This window comes from Nuphar pumila, chromosome 1, assembly GCF_984573655.1.
Source record: "Nuphar pumila chromosome 1, dmNupPumi1.hap1.1, whole genome shotgun sequence".
NCBI lineage: Eukaryota > Viridiplantae > Streptophyta > Magnoliopsida > Nymphaeales > Nymphaeaceae > Nuphar > Nuphar pumila.
In genome coordinates this window covers 13,134,806-13,156,578 of record NC_143249.1, presented here as the reverse complement: position 1 = coordinate 13,156,578, position 21,773 = coordinate 13,134,806, and the positions used below count along the sequence as shown (strand labels likewise).

At 41.7% G+C, this 21,773-nt stretch overlaps 1 protein-coding gene and 2 non-coding genes across 3 annotated transcripts; all 3 read right to left on the bottom strand.

Annotated features, from left to right (window-relative positions):
• Nucleotides 1-12,124: 12,124 nt before the first annotated feature.
• Nucleotides 12,125-12,198, bottom strand: TRNAN-GUU (transfer RNA asparagine (anticodon GUU)). Its single transcript has one exon. It is a non-coding gene; the product is annotated as a tRNA-Asn (tRNA).
• A 90-nt stretch (nucleotides 12,199-12,288) lies between these two features.
• Nucleotides 12,289-12,361, bottom strand: TRNAK-CUU (transfer RNA lysine (anticodon CUU)). Its single transcript has one exon. It is a non-coding gene; the product is annotated as a tRNA-Lys (tRNA).
• A 4,440-nt stretch (nucleotides 12,362-16,801) lies between these two features.
• On the bottom strand, nucleotides 16,802-18,871 carry LOC149848009 (auxin-responsive protein IAA31-like). Its single transcript, XM_090010131.1, has 5 exons — nucleotides 18,720-18,871; nucleotides 18,302-18,497; nucleotides 17,716-17,921; nucleotides 17,437-17,548; nucleotides 16,802-17,210 (listed from the first exon to the last, which is right to left on the bottom strand). Exons 1-5 carry the CDS (start codon nucleotides 18,763-18,765, stop codon nucleotides 17,159-17,161), a joined length of 612 nt encoding a protein of 203 aa, XP_089866257.1. The 5' UTR covers nucleotides 18,766-18,871; the 3' UTR covers nucleotides 16,802-17,158.
• Nucleotides 18,872-21,773: the final 2,902 nt, after the last annotated feature.

Sequence of the window (21,773 nt, the reverse complement as noted above, 5' to 3'; positions counted from 1 at the left end):
AGAACAAAAGGTGTCTCTCGATTCATACTCTATCTCATGAATAAGTTTGTCCATTACCTATAAGAACTTCACCTCCTGTTGTGGTGAGAAATCCACATGAACCTCTATGCATATTCTAGCATAGGCTCATCAACTTCTAGCAGCTTACCCCTAGGTGTTCTACAACACCCTAGAAGAACTCTTCATTCCACAACTCTATCGATAGGTCTGGAAGACGAATCCATTGTGGCACTGTAGACGTGGCTTCCAATTTCCACTCAATCCCGAGCTCCCACTTATTAGCGGTTAAGGATCTCCCCGCAAGCTTCCATGCTCCCTTTGGTAGAATCAGGTTCATATCAGCTTCATTCTTTACCTTGATCATAAACAACCCATGGTTCACCGGAGAGAATTGGATACCTTTCATGTTAGACCACATCCTTCCCAGGTTCTCAAAAATGAACCTAAACTCTATACGCTTCTTTTTATCTTCTCCGGTGAACCCTGCTATCAACGTCCACTCAAAAGGCTTCTTCATAACATCATGCCTCTGGAGAGGAATATAGATAACTCTGCGGTTATCAACTATCATCGAATGGACAGGTTCTCCTATAGGTCAAACTGGATCGTTCTTCTCTCCCACGACCTCCGACGTGCCAGGGCCATGCACATCCCCTGACTTCGAGAAGGATCCCCAGTGTCAGGGTGCCTGCCATGAGAGAACTCTGAACCCTCACCTTCTCCCTCCATTTTTATTAAACCCTTAAGGCTCTGTTTGGGAACCGTGTTGGAGGGAGTTGCAAGGAGTGGGGGAAGTAGAACCACTGAAATTCAAGGGAAATGGAGTTGGGAAGAGTTGCGGACTCCCTTTTTTGTTTGAAAGCGTAAACAACTCTTTCAAGGATTCAGGCTTTTTTTTTTCATTAATGGAATGATAGTTACGGATCAGATCAGCAACAAGTGATGAGGTATCACTTGCTGCTACACAAACAGAGTATCGAAATATAGAAACAACCAGCAGATAACAGTACAGTGAAGAGCTGGTGTAGAAAAAACCCCAGAACCGCAGGTGCAAAATACAAAAAAACAGAGAAGCGGTTGCATAAAATAAAACAAAGTTGCAGACACCATAACCCTCTGCTGCAGAGGAATTGAAGCTTCAATTCTGCTACCCAACCGTCATGCGAACAACCCCATTCAGGCACGAAATCAATTGACATTTTGTGGTAAAGATCCAGCATTGCCAATGCAGCATTCCCCAACCCATTGCACATCCAAACTAGGCCATATTGACACCAAAAACTGCAGCCTGAAGTGGGCACGAAAAACGATCTTGCAAATTCCCACAACATGATATCTCAACAACCTTGTAACAGCAATCTGACAACCCAACATTCGATGTTGTGAAGAGGATTCAGTTCGTGGAAATATATGTGAGCCTGAAATTGCAGCTTGATGAGGTCAAAGTGGTGGGCATGTGTCCACCATCATCTTGGTGACAACCACATCAGAGCAAAGCATGTCAGCTTAGAAGATGCCACCAGATTCTAGTCGCAGATCATGCATGGTAGCCTGAATAATCATAACCACGTACATACTTTCCAATGCGAATTTCCCTGTTACGCATTCCCACACTCACCCACACAATTAATCACATCCACACACACATTAACACACACAAACGAAGAGCCACATTAAACCCCACACACATATCCACCCACGCACACTCAAATAACCACACAAATGAAACACAATAGGATTGTTGGTCTATGAAGGTAAATTGTTAGAACCAATCCAGTGAATGGGTTGATTCGGCCATTTCCTGTGTGCCCTGCTTGAAAGCTCCCATTTCAGTTGTGCAAGCATACAGTCAGGGTTGCTAGATGACCTCCTGAATATAAGATGATTTCGTTCAAGCCAAATAAATTTTCACGCTGTCAACATCCAAACCCTCCACAAAAATTTCCATTTTTTTTTGAATCAAGGTGGCTCGCAATCAAAATCTTCTTAAAAAAATTGAATTTTCCCAGGCCAAACATGTATCACCCCAAGCCTGGGAATTCACATTCCTAGAACAAGTGGGGTAGATTCCTCGTTAGGGAACACCTGTTTCTCCAAGTTGAAACCCAGCCTCTTTAGATTTTTGAATTAATTTTGCCCTGTAAAATTAACCAACCACCAATTAACCCGGTAAAGGCAACCCACCCCCATAATGACCTTTTTGGCAGCCAAGAAACAGAAGGGCATGATTGTCACGAGCCTATTTCCTTCAATGGGCCAGTGCGGCGCGACGATCCTTCCTTACCGCCGCAAGCCTACTTGTCAGCTCGCTTGCCTGTCGCAGAAGCTTGTAATCAGAGTGCAAGAGAGAATAGAGGGAGAGAAATTGCAATCACAAGAAGCAATCACAACGAGGGTGAACAAAAGAAAGCTCAACGCATTTACTTCATTCACAATTTTGCCCGCAGGCTATTACAGTTCAAGTATACGGGCTGCCCCTTCGGGGTATTGATTCACCTGAACCGGGCAGCTTACATCAGACTCAACAAAAGCAAAACAGACTCTAAGCACAACTGTACACTGTAAGTCACAAGAGAACATGCTCCCCCCTTCAAATCATGCGCCGTCCTCGGCGCCATCTGTTTTGTGGTAAGCCCTGACTTCAGCCGGGTAGCGGCTGTTCATTCGAAATGCAGACTCCCACGTTGGTTCCGCTGTTTCCTCCCACTGCACCAAGTATTTCTTCGCTTGTCCCAAGTAGTTGACCTTGTGACGAAGGATCTGACTGAGGTGCTTCTCGGCACGTTGTGCTGCCGGGGCCCTCTGCATGATGGGAGCGCGTTGTGGCACACTGCGTTCCGGGTCTCCATCATCTGGATGGAACTGCTTGAGGTTGCACACGTGGAACACCGGGTGCACCTTGAGGTCTGGGGGCAACTCCAGTTTGTATGCCAGCTTGCCCACCTTCTTCGTGATGGTGAAGGGTCCCTCATACTTTCTGAGTAGTCTGCGGTGCCGCCCGCGGAAGATGTCTGTGCGACCAGGATATAACTTCACCAACACTTGGTCCCCAACTTGGAACCCTGCGGGCTGACGGTGCTTGTCCGCCCACTTCTTCATTCTCTTTGCCGCTTTGTGTAAGAATGCCTTTGCCAACTCATTTTGCTTGTGCCAGTCGCGAACAAACTGATAGGCGAATGATGACCTTCCCTTTTCTTGTGTGGAAAGAGTGTGCGGAGTGAGTGGCTGCTGCCCCGTGGCTATCTCGAACGGACTGTGGCCTGAAGACTCGCTCTTCTGCAGATTATAACAAAATTGTGCCACATCAAGGAGCTTCACCCAATTTTTCTGGTTGGCACTAACAAAATGCCTCAGGTACTGTTCCAGTATCTCGTTGATACACTCTGTATGCCCATCTGTTTGCGGATGGAAGCTAGTTGAAAACAGCAACTCAGAGCCAAGTAGCCGAAATACTTCACGCCAGAACTTGCCCGTGAAGCGAGCATCGCGATCACTCACAATGCTCTTTGGTATGCCCCAGTGCTTCACCACATGCTTTACGAACAACTCTGCAGTCTTCTCTGCAGGGCCCTTCTTGGAAGCTGGGATGAAGGTGGCATACTTTGAGAAACGATCCACCACAACCAAAATAGAACTGAGGCCCTCTACCTTTGGCAGACTAACAATAAAGTCCATGGAGATGCTATCCCAAGGACGTTCTGAAATTGGTAGAGGCTCAAGGAGACCAACAACCTTCTGGTTTGTCCCCTTATCTTGCTGGCAGATGAGGCATGTCCGCACATACCCCTCAACGTCGTCTTTCATCTGCGGCCAATAGTAGCCGCGCTCAAGGAGTGCTAAGGTCCGCTCCTTACCAGGATGGTCGGCCCATAGTGTATCATGGAACTCCTTGAGTAGCTCTCGGCGAAGGCTTCTCCACCGTGGTATGAAGATGCGTCCCCCTTTTGTTACGAGAAGGCCATCCTGTAGCCAAAATCGCCGAGTCTTCCCTGCCTGCGCCAGAGAAACAAGGTGTTGTGCGGTCGGATCCTGCTGCGTACCCTCGCGGATGCGGCTCAGCAATGCACCCTCCAAATGAACTTCAGAAGGCTCTGCGTGCGCAGCAACCAATTCAGCCTTACGGCTCAGGGCATCCGCCACAACATTGGTCTTTCCAACCTTGTACTCTAAGGCAAAGTCGAACTCAGCCAAAAACATCTGCCATCGACCTTGCTTGGGCATTAACTTCTTTTGCGTCTGAAAATAGCTCGTGGCCACATTGTTCATCTTGACGACGAACTCAGCACCCAAAAGGTAGTGCCGCCAGGTCCTGAGGCAATACACAATGGTGGTCATCTCACGTTCGTGCACTGTGTAACGCCTCTCTGCATCCTTCAGCTTGTGACTCTCATATGCGATCGGATGACCATCTTGCATAATAACTCCGCTAATGGAAAAGTCTGAGGCATCAGTGTGGACTTCAAAGGGTCTCAAATGATCAGGCAGTCGCAACATTGGCTCCCTCACTAAGGTTTTCTTCAAGCCATCGAAGGCATCTTGGCACGCTCTTGTCCAGAGCCATACCCGATTCTTCTTTAACAAATCTGTGTGGGGCGCAACAATGAGGGAATAACCTTCGATGAAACACCAATTATAGTTTGCCAAACCGAGGAATGACCGCAATTCTGGCACTTTGCTTGGCGGAACCCATTCCTGGATGGCCCTTATCTTCTGCCCATCCATACGCAGCACACCACGCCCCCACAACGTGGCCAAGGAAGCTGATCTCCTCCTGCCCGAAGAGACACTTCTCTCATTTGACAAAGAGGTCATTCTCCTTCAGCACCTGAAACACTGTTCGCAAGTGCTCGGCATGTTCCTCCATGTTGTTGCTGTAGATCACGATATCATCTAGGTAGACTACCACAAACTTGTCTAAGTAAGGGTAGAAGATCTGGTTCATTAAAGTCGTGAACGTGGCTGGAGCATTTGTCAACCCGAATGACATTACTAGAAATTCGTAAGCACCATAGCGGGTGACACAAGTTGTTTTCGGCTCATCACTTTTGGCAATCCTCACTTGCCAGTAACCCGATCGCAGATCTAGCTTGGAAAAGATACATGCACTGCCTAGCTGATCGAACAAGTCCGCTATCAATGACAATGGGTACTTGTTCTTCACCGTGATCTTATTCAAGGCACGATAATCCACACATAACCTTTTAGAGCCATCATGTTTCATCTGGAAAAGGACTGAGGCACCAAATGGGGCTTTTGATGGACGAACAATGTCTGCGTCCAACATCTCGTCTAACTGCCTGCGCAGTTCCTTCAACTCAGCTGACCCCATACGGTATGGAACTATTGCAGAAGGCTTCGCTCCCGGGGTCAACTCAATCTTGTGGTCGACCTCGCGTCCTGGCGGAAGGCGCTTTGGCAATTCCGGGGGCATCACCCCCCGAAACTCCTCCAATAGTGGGGCTAGGGTTGGTGGCACTGCTGCTTCCACCTTCCCTTCTTCTGCGCGCATTGCCACTAAGAATGTTTGCTCCCCATGCTTGACACCCTTCTTTAGTTGCATTGCCGACAACACCGAAGACTTGCCTTTCTGCGTAAGGCACTACACTGTGTGGGACAGGTCTGACTCCATGATCGTCAGCGTGTTGAATTTTGGCAACATCATAACATTCTGGCTTCGCAGAAACTTCATACCCAAAATCATTTTGAAATCGTCTAGGGGCACCACAGAGAAGTTGGCTTTACCGACCCAACTTCCCACTTGAATAGCCACATCCCTTGCTTCACCAAGGATGGGCTTGGCCTCAGAGTTTACGGTTTTAATGGTCCTCTGCTTTGGCCCATGCTTCAAGCCCAACCGCTCTGCCTCTTCCCGCGTGACAAAGTTGTGTGTGGCCCCGAAGTCTATCATTGCTGAAGTAGACTTTTCATTCATAATAACTTCAGCATACATAAGTTCCTTACTGACCTGCATGTTTTTAGCTGCACAACTTCTGGCCGCATTGATCGATCGCATGACGCACATCCTCGGTTGTATGGTCTCAGTGTCACTGCATTCAGTATCGCTGTATTCTTCCTGTGCAGCATTGGCTTGTCCGTCGTTCTTTACAAGGCGCTTTGGGTATTGCCGGGAGATATGTCTATCACCACAGAACCAACATGTCACAACCGCACCCTTGTTGCTGTTGTTATGCTTTGTGTAGTTCTGTTTCTTTTCGGATTGATGGCGTGTCGACGCATCACCTTTATCGTTGCGCTACTAATCCTTCTTGCCTCCATGGTCAGGCTTCTTCCCAACTTTGGTTGATGGGGTGAAATGCTTGCGCTGAGTGTCAACTAAGCGCTCATCCGCCACATATGCATCTTTCAAAATACAGGGGTTGCTCCTTTCCACTTTAGACTGTGCCCATGGTTGAAGTCCCTCAATGAACCAGTTGAGCATGTCGTCTTCTGGCATGTTAGGTATCTCCAACATAAGCTTCTGGAACGTTCTGACATAGTCTTGCAACGAACTAGTATGTTTGAGCTCACGAACCATCCGGTAAGCCTGTCTCTGCGCATTTCTTGGCATGAAGTAGTTGCGCAACTCTACTTTGAAGTCATCAAAGGTGTCTATCACACATTGACCCCTCTCCATGTCATTGCGCTTTCGCCTCCACCAAGCAATAGCATCACCATCAAGTAAGGCCGCTGCAGCCTTGATCCTCATATCTTCGAGGGTCACACTCTGGATATCCAAGTAGTCTTCTACTTGGAACAAGAAGTTCTCAATGGCCTTGCTGTCACGAGAACCATTGAATTTTGCGGGTCTAGGTACATCAATCCTTGATGGTCTCTCACCATTTCCGCCATTTAGGGTCACCGTCCGATGCAACGTACGGTTCCTCAACTCAAGATCGGTCACTGTAGTCGTCAATGAAGTGACCTGCCCCATTAGTAAGTTCACCTGCTTTTGCATGCTCACCACCACATCATTCAATCCATTGAATGATTCACATGCGCGTGAAATCTTTTCATCATGCGAAGTCACATCTTCCACCAGCTTGTTAACAGTTACAACCAACTCTTCTTGGCCCCGAGGTGAACCCATCTCCTCAGCTTCAGCAACTGCCTTGCCTTTGGTGTTGCGCAAGTGTTGATAAGGCGCCACGATGTCTTGCTCACAAATCGCAGCCTGTCGGCGTGTCTGTCGACACCGACTTCAGAGTCCCTTCCCCAGCACAAGAACGGGCTCTGGTACCACTTGTCACGGGCCTATTTCCTTCAATGGGCCAGTGCGGCGCGACGGTCCTTCCTTACCGTCGCAAGCCTACTTGTCAGCTCGCTTGCCGATCGCGGAAGTTTGTAATCAGAGTGCAAGAGAGCAAGAGAGAATAGAGGGAGAGAAATTGCAATCACAAGAAGCAATCACAACGAGGGTGAACAAAAGAAAGCTCAACACATTTACTTCATTCACAATTTTGCCCGCAGGCTATTACAGTTCAAGTATACGGGCTGCCCCTTCGGGGTATTGATTCACCTGAACCGGGCAGCTTACATCAGACTCAACAAAAGCAAAACAGACTCTAAGCGCAACTGTACACTGTAAGTCGCAAGGAAACAATGACAATGCTCTATAAAATAAGGTTGCAAAAAAAAAAAAATTTGCATCATTGGACAACATCCATTCAATCTCATCAACATGTTGTGTCAAGGAAACTGAAGTGAACTCAGACATGAGCATAGTCCATCAAAGCATTTTAGAATGGTCCACAACTACCACATATTGCGCTCTGTCGCCTCCCCAAACACCAGAAGGTCAAATATCAAATGTGTAATGTTGACACTATCAGAAACTTGACAACCATTAAATTTATCGGCTTCCTCAGCCGAAGAGATCATAACAGATAAGGCCTCCAAGGCTAGAATAAAAAGCAAAGGAGATAGCGGGTCACCTTGATGTAGCCCCCTCTTTGGCTTAAAAGGCTCCCCGTTTTTTCCATTGCTGAACATCACAATCGAAGTTGCATGAAGCAAGCCTTCAATTCAAGCAATTCATTTCTCACCAAAGTTCATATTTTTCAAGCAGCTTATAAGAAAATTTCAGTCTAAAGAATCAAATGCTTTTATGAAGTCAATCTTTAAAATAAATGATTGTTTACCTGAGTTCTTGATTGAATGAATTGATTCATGAGCCAAAATGCAAGCTTTGTGCATCCTCCTCCCTGAAATGAAGGTACTATGTGAAGGTAAAATAATTGGGCCAATAAAACGCTTCAATCTTGATGCCAAAATCTTTGTAATGATCTTAAAATTTGTACCCACCAAAGAGATAGGCCTAAATCTATCATATCTCCTCGGCTTGTGGATCTTTGGGCATGGGAATAAGCGTCGATCAACCCAAGATACCTGGCACTTTCACATTAGAGTGGAATTCTTCCATCAAAAGCAATAAGTGCCTCTTGACACACTCCCAATTGTGTCAAAAAATTTGATGAAAAATCCATCTAGACCCAAAGATTTCCCATTAGAAAGAGCCCAAACCACTTGTTTAATCTTTTTCATGCTCAAAGTTAATCTGACTAGTCTCATTGTCATAACAAAGCAGGTGAAATATTTTTTAAAATAATTTGTATTTTAGCAAGATAACAAAGGTGTGGGACATAAAAATTAATAATTTTGACAATGCATATCATAGTCATGAGTATGCGCTTTTTGAGGATAAAGAAAGTGAAAGTTTATATTTTCATAGTCTGTTATATTTTATTTTACATTAAAGCATACTATGAATTGTGAATTCTTAACCATTTATGCAAACCCCTGTCATGGATATGAATGGATGTAATATTTAATGCCATAAATGAAAATGAATGTAAGTTTGTGTCTTATGGATACAACTTATTCCATTACATGAAATGAATGATGATAAATGTGGTTGAATGTTATGTGCATATTTTGATGTGAATTTTCTGAACCATTTTTTTTTATATAAGAATTACACTTTGATTGTACCGTTACAAATTTGTTATATATTCTTCAAGTTTAGTTTTGGGTTTCTTACGGGCACGTGGTTGATGCCCTATAACATTATAGTAAATGCCCCTCGATAACCATAAAAGCAATATTGTTCTTTCTTTTCCTTCAAGGATTCAAGCTTTTAAATACTATTGATTCTTCACCATGTTTGGAAACCCGTAGCATAGTATTTGGGCCAGGCTAGAGCCTATATATATATATATATATATATATATATATATATATATATATATATATATATATATATATATATATAACATAAAAATATAGGATTTACTAAGGTAAATGAGGTAAAAATTTTGAACCATAAAAAATTTAGGAACTCACTGGAATCCTTGTGATTCAAGGAATAGCAAATACCTCCTCTTTTTAAGAGGAGTTTAAATGGGTATTTTGGAGGTTTTGAAATCGGCTGATTTAGTGTCAAAAATCTTGCCTCCCTCCAACTCCTTTTCTCAAACGTCAGCCAATTACACATATTTAGTGTCACACCATATAATTGTCTCCAGTTACATCCCAACTCCTCCTCCGAGAGGCTCCCAAACATAGCCTATCAGTTATTTGAAATTGATTGACACATTCAAATACCTACATTACAAAACAGACCTCCTCACTTTCGTATGAAAGTGAACATATTCTCAAGCATCATGTTAGTTGTTCTCAAAATAAGTTTTACTTTCCAAAGTCGATGGAAAATTGGATCCCAATCAAGTAAGAAATCACAAGAATCAAATTGCATGCCCCTATGCCATTTTGATTCCACATGTTTGGTAACCTCTCATGAGATTTAGAATTTCTTGCAAACGAGAGAATGAATCTCAATTTCACAACTAACCAAACATCAGAAAATGAAAATGAGAAACCAATTGTGATTTGAAATCACATTTGGAGCAAATCTCATGTGATTCCAAATAGCAAAGTGGAAGGGGTGATCTGAAATCACATGTGACTCCAGATCACATGAGATGCAACAAAATATGTTTTGCAATAGATCTTGCTATTGCCACTTATATGGCCTCCTTTCTTGGGCCCTTCATCATCACTTGTTATGTTGTACACCATATAGTGGTACCAGTTTTTTTTGGATAGTCTAGGACAAAAAAAAACCCATCACTAACCGTACATTGGCTGGCCTTCAGTTCGTAAAACCCTTTATGTCTTCCCTACCCAGCTTCGACCTTGCGGTAAGAGATGCCTACCATGAGTTTCAAACTTGTGACGTCCTGTCAACTTGGTGACGTTCACAAGTCGCTCCTACCAGATAATCAGAGCCCTTGTGGGCTACCAGCCTATTCTTTAAAGAAAGGTTGTGCAGTTGAAGGAAAACATAAAAGTGTCTCCTCTAGAGTTAAAGCAGCAGTTTCCTTCTCATTGGTAGGAAGGAAAGCTATTATGCAGGCAAAAGAGGGACAGTTGCAGACACACTTGTCCGCGATGAGTGCATCCTGGACACTCAAAGAAGGAAAGTGCGACGTGCGTCCTGCTTTTGTGGGAACACCCACCCCTATGCGTTTGATTGTGGGATGTGGGGCCCACACTTGGAGTGATACAATGGTCCCCCCTGTATCAAACATCCAGTGAAACTCCCTTTTGAGAGTCATCTTTTCTAAGCAGCTATACAATATTGCTTTTTGTGACACACGTTATACTTTCTTTATTTGTACAAGCTTACACAAGCTAAGCCATGGACATTATATGTCCATGCTTAACTTTTAAAGGTAAACGAGCTGCTCTTGGCTCGGCTCATCAAACTAAGCACAAACGAGTTTGTAACAAACTGAGCTGAGCCATGAGCTCATATCCCAGCCTTACTTAGGACCGGACTGGTCTAGTCTAGGCTGAGCATTGATCTGAACATATATTGACCCATGTTAAAAGGATAAAATGATTGGACCCTAATAAAGGGGAAAATATTAGCTATATTGAAAAATTATTTTTTCAAATTTTTTATTTGCGGATCTGACCCTACAGATGTTATTTGCATGCATGTTTGGGTGAGTAGAAACCAGCTTTTGGATCATGTTTTTTTTTTTTTAAACTAGCTAGTATGCCATATCTTGGGTTGGGGGTGGGGGGTGAGCTTCAAAGAGAGGGGGGTTCGGAGCCAGATGCGGATACTGTCTTGAGCTTTTGCAAATGAATCCGATAAATATCCAAATTTGATGGATATTTGAATCTGTTTACATGTGAAAAAGTGGATCTGGTATAAGTTTTTTATCATCCCAATATGAATCTGAATTTAAATCCATTTAGCCAACATCTGATTGGTCAAATATGGTATTGGCCACATCTGATCCGAATCTGAAGCATTTAAATCTCTAATCGTAGCATGTTTGGACTCACAGGGTTCAAATCTAATTCCGATTTTTTTCTTTCAAAAAGCGGATTTTTTTCTAAATAGCTAAAGCTAATGTGGTACAAAAGTTGGCCATTAGAACTCCAATTTCAAAGGTCAAATATCAGAAGCCAATTTACTATGCAATCATGCAATTGAACTGCTATTGACGCTAACCATAATTATCATCCTCCTTAATCCCACTTCCTTATATTGTAAAATAGACTTATTTTATCATATATATTTTCATCACTTTCCGGATTCTTAAATATACAATCAAGCACATTCTTAAAATAGACTTATACAAGCAAGCACATTCTGGTCCAGCAGCTTTTTCTTTTATGAAAACCAAGTCAAAAAGCCAATGGGGAAGATTCAAACATGCAGAGGAAAGGAAAATGAAAAGAAAAAGATGAACTTATCGGTTTTCTAGTTCAACCAATGTGGCTTGTCGGCCTGTATTGGCAGATACGTATACCCCTACCGAATTGGCAGATACGAATACTTACAGTATCGACATAAAATTGATACGCTTCACCCCTGAATTGAATAGGCTATTTTTTAATACATATAAAAAATACAAAAGAATTAAAAATAAAAGCTATAAAAATCATTAAAATGTCACAGGAAGGAAAAATTTTTTTATAGGACTAGGACAAAAATCTATTATAACGCTAGGTGGAGGGGCTTGAACCTCCGTTTTTTAACAAGCTACAAAAATCACAAAAATATTTTGAAGGAATTTTTTTGGGACTCGGACAAAAAATAATCATATAACGCTAGAAGGAGGGCTTGAACCTCCGACCTTGTGGTTAACAGCCACACGCTCTAACCAACTGAGCTATTCCAGCAAAGATGCTAGAGTCATTGACCGCTTTTTTAAAGTGATTTACTTTTGCTCGTGTTATGAAAAACAAAATATTTACAAGTAATAAAAAATCCGCCCACCGTGGGGTTCGAACCCACGACCACAAGGTTAAGAGCCTTGCGCTCTACCAACTGAGCTAGACGGGCTTGTCTATATAAAAGGATTCATAAATATATTTATGCTTGTGTTCAAAACAATGTTTTTTCAACCATGTTTAATTTAGCAGGGGTACCCTTGACCTGATTCTCTCTCAAATGGAACTGTCTCAACCCAATGAAGTGACCTATGCTAGTTTTCTTTGGGGGTATTTTGCAGTATTTTTCTTTGTATCCGTGTGCGGGAATGACAAGAGAGGAAATATATATAAAAAAATACAAAGTAAAATTAGTAATGTCATGTAAATAATAATCGCCTGCGAGGGTGCAAATGACGCGGCCACAACACATTTCCTTTGGTCAAGACTTAGAAGGCGTTTGTGTGATACGAAAACTGTGGGGTTTCTGCTGAAGCGCACAAAGCATGAAGCGTTTCCACGGGGCCCCGCTGTGGCAACACAAACAGTGGGCTCTCTTTCCTCGTGGAAAGAGAGCCCCAAAATCAATGGGATCACCCCCTTTTAGCGAAAGTGTTCCCCTTGGGGGAGGGGGACTTTGTTTCCATGGAAAGTGGCTCTGCGACCATTGCTGTGTGGAGCCCCATTCCGCTGTAGTCAAACACGCCCTTAAGATTTCCTTTTTGAATATCTTACTTGCAAGGAAGGACGTTGATAAATGGGAAAATATTAGCTATATCGAAAAATTATTTTTTCAAAATTTTTATTTGCAGATCTGACCCTACAGATGTTACTTGCATGCATGTTTGGTTGAGTAGAAACCGGCTTTTGGATCATGTTTTTTTTTTTTTAACTTGTATGCCAGATCAGTGTGTGTGTGTGTGTGTGTGTGTGTGTGCTTCTATGAGCTTCAAAGAGGCTACATGTGTAGCCAATGTTTTTCCCTAATAAAATGTGGTCTTTAATCAGTTTATAATTTGCATTCTTCAGATTTTAACCATTCTAGCAAGGGATGTTAATGAATCAGATTTTATCTGATATCAGACTGCAATCGATTCCTTTAGTCAAATTTAGTAAGCCAAAACCATATCCAATTATAGCCAGATGTAAATATGGTTTTGAGTTTTTGCAAACTAATCAGATAAAATATCCAAATTTGATGGATATTTGAATCTGTTTACATGTAAAAAAAACGGATCTGGTATGAGCTTTTTACCATCAGAATCTGAATCTGAATTTGAATCCATTTAGCCTACATCTGATTGGTCAAATATGGTATTGGCCACATCAGATCCGAATCCGAACCATTTAAATCCCTAATTCTAGCATGTTTGGATTCACAGGGTTCAAATCTGATTCCAATTTTTTTCTTTCAAAAAGCAAATTTTTCTAAAAGCATGGTCAAAATAACTAAAGCCAATATGGTACAAAAGTTGGCCATTAGAACTCCCATTTCAAAGATCAAATATCGGCAGAAAATTGATACACTTCACCCCTGAATTGAATAGGCTATTTTTTAATAAATATAAAAAAAAATACTTAAAGTTATTTTAATGGCTTTAACACATGTCATGTTCTGATTTATACATGATATTTTTTAATTAATTTTTGTCCGATTCAGAATGATTCACTTGAGTATCGGTATCGGCCAATTCACTTGAATTGTTGGCCAAACGATACAGGGCCGAGACCGATACTGGCAACATTGGGATCAACCCTATATATATTGGGTATCCCTAATAAGTTAGGTCCAGTCATGTGGGCCCCAAACTTGTCAACAATTTTCTTAGAGGCATTGCATCTGAAAAGCTAGGCATATAATTAAGATGCAAGCAAATAAGAGGCTAATGCATGGGAAGGATAGGGTTGATGTGTGCTGAGATCATCAGTTCAAAGCCACTTGAACAATTGGTAGTGCACATAAAAAGATAATGAGATGACCATGAAAGGTGAGAGGTTTCTTAGTCAGGATGATGCATATGACATTAACTAAGCACATCACTAGCAGTGGATTGGTAGGATCCAGAATATGAAAGAGGGGACCGTGCAGTGCACAAGGGCAAGTTTAATTAGAAACAGACTGGCCATCCATAGGAGTTCTGGGTGTGGTGGTCCATGCCTAGCAATTGGGGGATGCAAAACAAAAACAATTAGCAAAAGAGTGGCTAGGTTGGATTGATTTTGACACAAGTGTTCATTTTAATTAGGTGCATTATTGAGTCTATTGAAGTGGTGTTTGTCTGAGGGTTAAACATCCCTTGCTGCAAGGTCAAAGCTGGGTGTACTCCCTGGTGGGCAGGGGGGGCCTCAAGGGCTTTACCAACCGGAAGCCAGCTAATGTGCGGTCCTTGATGGAGGGTTTTTTTCTTGGATAATCCAAAAAAAGTTCCTTGATGTCAAAAGGGAGAAGGCAAATGAAAAGTAAGGCTGGAAAGAGGGAAGAAGTCATAGTGTGGCAGCAGTATTTTTTGACCATTTTGATGAGAACAGGGAAACAATGTGTCCCTTAAGTTTGGGCGTGGCCCTATGCTGCTGGAGAAGGATACTAACAAGGTGATGTGTTTGAAAAATAAGCTCCATAATGTCATCTACCAATGCAGCACTCGACGTATGATATATATATATATAGTTTCCAAACATACATCATAATTTTTTTTTTATAGTTCTGAAAAGACCCAATTTTAAGCATGTCACAATAAATCACAGGTACATTGAGTTTCTAGAATCTATCCATATAATTATTAGCCTATCTATTATATTCACTTAACCCAAAGGTGAAAGAATTTGGAACCTTCCAACCAAGAATCAAAATGATGGCAGTCAAACCAACTTTCATACAATCTCCTGATGGTTCGTTTATCTTTGCATTTAATAGAGTTACCATTTCAGTTATATTTCCAAAGGAGTTGTAAATGGATCTGTTGTATCACTGCTTCCTGGTTCATAAAAATCAAAATTCATTGGATGGTTTAAGTCTTTATTATGGCCTGCGGTGCTTCATTTTTTTACAAATTTTTTTAGGTTGTCGAAAAAGGTGAAAAAATGTTTGGTGGTCATTCTCTAACGTTTTATTTGGTCGCGTAAGGCATGCAGATGGCAAGAACAGTCATCGGTTGGATGATCCCTCGTAGCTTACCCACTTGACCAGTGGGGTTAGGGATCAGTAATCTAAATCATTTCAACGAGGCTCTTCTTGCAAAGTGGTTATGTGTATTCTCTGAAAAATATTTGTCGGATGGTTGGCTTTGGAACTGGTTGGTAAATAGTAGATGGAAGAGGAGATTGAGTGTTTGGAAGGGGGTGGATCTATGTATGTGATCGACGATTTTTATCAAGTCGTTCGAGTGGTCGAGAGAGATGGTGGATCCACCTTGTTTTGGCAGGATCAGTTGAGTGATGGTAGACTTCGTGAAGCTTTTAATTTCTAACCTCGAGGCAGCTAGAGGGAATTTTTTTGAGGGTCCAGCAAGTATGGTCAGAACGTGCGAGTACATAGGAATTTGTGTTGCAGAGAGATCCCTGGCCTAGTGTTGCGCAACAGTGCTTGGCTTTGATGGACGTCATACCGGAACACCCATGCTGGCAGCGGCATGATGCTCTTGTGTGTGTGTGTGTGTGCTGGCTGGGGATAGGGACTTTAAAGCATTTTAATTTTAGTAATAACTCCAGGGATGGATTTATCATGCTTCATTTTGAACCAATAAACTTAAATACTGGAATATGTTTTAAAGAAAGATAATTAATGAACAATCCAGATTGTACCAAAACTTGATTATCAACGAAAGGCGTTTCACATCCAAATTGTTTGATGAAAAACAAGATTTGGACGATGTTGTGACACATCCACACATTCCAATATACTTGAAAATGCATGAATAAGTTAGATCGAGTCAAAATGACTTGCATTGCAAGATCCCAACCAGACTTTAGGAATAATCTAATGTGTGTCTGACGTGTGTGTGTATATATATATATATATATATATATATATATATATATATATATATATATATATATATATATAGAGAGAGAGAGAGAGAGAGAGAGAGAGAGAGGTTCGTGCTAAATAAAATGTGCTAAATGGGGTTTTCTGTTCCTTGGGTGTTTTTTCGCATTTGACCCTATAAATGTGTTGGACATGATTGATTTACCAGGAATCCACACCTAGATAATGTATTTTTGATGAAAAAAAAAATGATATTTGGAGTCTCTAAAATTTACAAAGATTTTAGACCGTTGATTTTTTGAACGTTATAATTAAAAACCCACCCATGTGTCAGAATCGAACATTTCAAGAGTTGATCCCTATAAAATCAAATACGTATATCACCTGTACGGACAGAATTTAAAAATAAAATGAAAAAACCTAAAAAAACTCAATTAGCACGTTTCATTTAGCATATTTCATTAAGTAATGATGAACACATCCACAGGTTAGGATTAAGTAAAACACACACAACTATGTTTTGTGGAAGTATTTAAGATGGTTTAAGACATAAAATGTTTAGGAGCTACTCATCTCTCTCTATATATATCTATATATAATGGAATCTTTTATTCACTTCAATAATAAATAAAGATCAATTAAAAAGAGAGGTTTCTCCTATAGACAAATTAATACCCTTTTCATTTCTAAGAAAAAAAAAAGATTAGAATGCTTGGTTGTCATTTACTCTCATACATATGTTACTTGGTGTGGCATAATATGTCTAAAATGAAGAGCCAATCACCATAATTTATCCGCAGGGCTTACAGGTACAATACCCATAGAGTCATGCAGTACCGATGCACTTCGCATACATACTCTAATAAGTTTATTGTCTGGATCCATCACCAGTTCACCGCCAAACAGCTGATGCAAGTTCTCATGTATTCGATCAGTACACTTCTATTAGAAGCTGATCCTTTGTATCTTCAAACGTTTTGCCGAGCGTACAAAAGCACTGCAAACAAATCATTAATGTTAACAAACCAATAATGGAAGTTTTAAGCTGCTGGCACGATGACCGTAGCAATCGGACCCAAGTATAGCTGCTCATAAACTAAACGACTCATCAAAACCACGATTTAGAACTTCATTTTTTTTTTCTTTTGCAACATTCCATTGTGTGTGTCTGTGTGGTTGAGCATGTGAACGCCAAAGTTTTGCAACAATTTTTGTTTACTTACTGCCATGGAACGTCCCCCACAAGCATCCAGTTTCCCTCTTTGTCTTCGTAGGTGAGAGCGTAACCATACCTTCCACTGGCACCATCCTTTAACTGCCTTATGCTTTTCTGGTCTGCAAACATTTGAAAGGATGTTGGTCAAGCTTCTGACAAGCATGATGTGAGTTTTTCCATCAATTACACAGACACCCCGGAGCAGATCTAATGATCAGGCCCAATATTTTGTAAAGTAGTCAGGCCACACAAAACATAGAAAATCCTACACACGAATAGCGGGCACCTTTTTCGAACATGTTTGCCAAGGTGTTGATAAGTGTCTGGTAGCCCTCGTGCATGTTCAGGTCCACCTTCCTACCAATGGCCACGCCTTCCATGTTAACCTTTACATACAGAAGCGTCTCCTGTCTCAGTGATTGATCACAGTTACAGTTCGGTGGTGAAGGATTCATGCATGATCTGACGGGAGGCCATCCCACAATCTGGCTTCTGTAGCAAACAAAACTCCACAATTAACGGTTTTCTTCATACTCCCATTCATTTCGATGTAGATGATTGAATTGAAGATTTTGTAAGGTAAATTAAACCTGAAAGTTCTTGATTTGTGAATTCCCATATATAATTTTTCTTATAGTACAAGGGAACACCCCTCCATCACCACCGAGGGAAGTGCACCCATCTTTGACCTTGCAGCAAGGAAAGCCACCCGTGGGTTTAGAACTTGTGACATCCCATTAACTTGGTGACATTCACAAGTCTCCCCTACTAGATGAGTGGAGCCCTTGTGAGCAATTCAGAAATTCACCCAATTTAGATGTCTTAAAATGATAAAACTAAAGATTTTTTTTCTTGCAAAGTTTGGCTCTGACCTTAAGGAACTCTTGGTGGAACTATCATCACACATGAGAGGTAATGTCTTAGCTTCTGAATTCATCCCTGCATCAAACACTTCATGGGAGTTTCTTTTGCCGGAAAAACTATTGCTTAAATTCTCGAATTCGATGGTACAATTAAGATCAAGCAGGTTCTCCTTACTACGATCAGAATCAGTCGGCTTCCTAGCACCTAAAATAATAAAAACAAAACATAAAAACCAAGAACTAGAATCTTTCCTCACAAGCTGACACACAACATAGGCCTCGAAAGCAGAGGTCCTAGTTTCAAAGTTTTACGCCACCAGCACGACGACTGTAAACATGGCAGGCTGAGCCAGCATGACCAGTTCTTGGTGCTGGGTGCCGTTTCTTTGGATAATAAATAATAAAAAAGCAACAAGATAAGCAATACCAAAGTTGATATGATTAGGAAGACCAAGGCCAAGTTCGAGCTCCATTTTCCAGAAAGAGAAGAACACAAGTAGAAGAAGATGATAGGAAGAACACACGAAGAAGAAGATGATTAAGAAAGAAGGGGGTGGTGAGGAGGACAATTTAGAGAAGGAGGTGGGGGGGACAAAGGGGACAAGAGAGGTGGATATTTGAGAGCAATATCCCTAAGGTCAACACATAAGACTCTTGGCTTGGACCGACCAAGGTGGTCTCAGCACGTTTGCTGGGCGTTTAGCCGACCTAATCTACTCCAGCATTTGCCAAGTGGGTCCTTTCATGGACCAATATTTCACCCACTTATAAAGTTAGTCAACAAGAAGAAGCCTACAGGGTTGTATGGTCCGGATGGGTTGAAAGGGATATGGGGAAGGCTGGTTTTCTAATGTAAGGTGGAATAATATTGGGTCAGCCGTGGGGTGCTCTATTTAAGTTCCTTCTTGTCTTGCAAAATCTTCCTCAGGCCCAACCCAAGAAATCGACGTTTATTCTGTATAGGGTGAATGGCAATGCAGTGGTTGGGTGAAGAAGAAACAGATATTCGGAATATATATATATATATATATATATATATATATATATATATATATATATATATATATATATATATATATATATATATATATATATTCACATTTTGTTTTGAGAAGGTCATTAATTTAATCAACAAGTCATGCTTGATTGTCGGCAGGACAACCGATATTCTTTCAAATGTCCTTAATTAATAACTCCCCCTCAACCCTACTTTGAGAGAGGATTTGATAAAATGTCACCCAGCCTTCACAACCACAAACCCCGCCCCTCTATAACTCTGTACAAGCAGGACTCACAGAGGGGGCGGGGTTTGTGGTCGTCAACTCTTTGTGACATTGCTAATGTCAATTAAATCAGCTCTCGACGTCACATAAAACACAAAAAATTACTAATGTATGCAAACACAACCACAGAAAATAGCTACAGCTAGGGATGGCAGTGGACTGGGAGACAACAGGCCCCCGCCCCACCTCGTCCCGTTTAGATCGGGGATGAAGGGCATGAAACAGGGATGGAGGCGGGGATGTAGGTTAAAATCTATCTCCGTGCGGGGATAGAGACGGGGATGGACTTATGCTTTCCCCTGCCTTGCCCCGTCCCGTCCCATCCCCTTCTCAATCCCTGCCTTGCCCCGTCCCCAATCTTTTAAGGAATGTCTATAGACCAAGGAGAAATGGGGCCCCGCCCGCCTCGCCCCCGTTTGGACCGGGGATGGAGGACATGAAACGGGGATGGAGGCGGGGGTGGAGGTTAAAATCCATCCCCGTGCGGGGATAAAGGCGGGGATAGAGGTTTGGATTTTGAAACAGGGAGGGGGTGGAGACCTTGTCCCCCGCCCCGGTCTACTGCCATCCCTAGCTACAGCAACAGCGAAAAATACAAAAAATCTTAAGACAGGGATTTTAGGTGTAAAACACAAAACATAGAAAACCGCTAATTAACTGCATGAAGATTTTCTGTGTTTTGTGAGGCTTGAGTACTTTGTAAAGTAGTCAGACGATGGTGTCTTCCAACTTCTACCTAACTAATATTGAGGACAAACCAGCGTTATCAGATTCGGCCGATTCGAACCTATGGCCGGAAGCCACCCCAATTCAATTTGATAATCAGTTTGAATTGTTTTTGTTTTTGTTTTTATTTTTGTGATAATTATGATATTTGTTAATATATTGTTTAAGCATTGAATGCGATTTTAGAATTTGATTGAATGTACGTAAACCATAAGTCACCATTTACTTCATTTTTGGGATTTTCCTTAGATAAAATTTCCTCAAATTTTTTGTTTTTTTGAAATTTTTACAAAAAGAATTCAATTGATTCGATCCGATTCAGGATGATTTTCTGAGTTTTTTTGAAAAAAGAAACTAGTTCTGACATGGGATAAAAGTAGAAGTAATTAAACTAATTGCTCACTACACGTGGAAACTAATATAGTCAACAAAGACATGCATTTTGCATTTGCTTAATTAAACAAAGCAAGCCAAATCACCTCAATTTCCTTGTCCTCCTATACTGATGAAACAGAAATTGTAGATAATTCTAAAAAATGAAACGAAAAAAATTATACAATAGTAAGATTCATGCAACTTTAACCAACGTGTACAATTAATACAAATATATAGCAAACATTCATAATCACAGTAAATTTTTTTTTATGACGAAAATCCGAACAATGGACCTGCCCCATATAAGCAAACCACGGGTGGTGCCATCTACCACCCTGTCTTACATGGCCCACATTTGGAAAGCTACGGTGTTTCAGCGGGGTTTGATCCGGCACCTTCATCTCAACGTCTTGACAATCACCCTAAACATCTTAATTTAGTTAAAATTCTTAGCTAGGGGCATCTCCGAAGATGCCTAAAGTACCGGACCACAAAAACCATGTCATTACTCTATGAATCGTACATGCATGTGTATTAAATCTTATAAATTGTGAATGACATTGATGGATATAACATTGCATGCTGGGGACCAAAATCTTTTTTTAACTCAGAAAAACCGCCTCAGGAGCAGAGACCTAGCCGCTCTGGCTCATAAAACTCTGAGGGCTTACCCCTCGACCTCAGGAGACTACCAAGCTTCGGCTTACGCAGGGGTGACGCCCATGGGATTTGAACCTAGGCTGCCTGTCAAACGGCCTGGGCCCCGTCCCACTACGCCAAACCCCTTGGATTTCTCATGTGCAAACAGGTTCCTTTCCATACTGCGCATTGATCGTAACAACGACGACTCTATTAATGCAAGACATCTATCACACGAGCACATAGGCAAGACAACATCAAAAAAGCTAGCCTGTGTTTGTATCGTTGTCTCCAAGTAGAGAGAGAGAGAGAGACGAAAGATTTTTTTTTGAGCAGAGAGAGAGAGAGAGAGAGAGAGAGAGGGTCATGTGAAGTTCATGTGAAAGGCACATGACTAAGCAAGTTGTGTGGTTACCCTAAGAGTTTTTAAGCATAGGCCATTTGCTAAGCCCCCGCAG

What these genes read in the sequence shown, in the direction of transcription:
- LOC149848009 (XM_090010131.1), bottom strand. Translation starts at nt 18,765, where the DNA reads ATGGAGCTCGAACTTGGCCTTGGTCTTCCTAATCATATCAACTTTG. An exon ending in TCCTAATCATATCAACTTTG is followed by an intron (nt 18,498 to 18,719) that starts GTATTGCTTATC and finishes TTATTATTTTAG; the next exon opens with GTGCTAGGAAGCCGACTGAT. An exon ending in TCCACCAAGAGTTCCTTAAG is followed by an intron (nt 17,922 to 18,301) that starts GTCAGAGCCAAA and finishes TGTTTGCTACAG; the next exon opens with AAGCCAGATTGTGGGATGGC.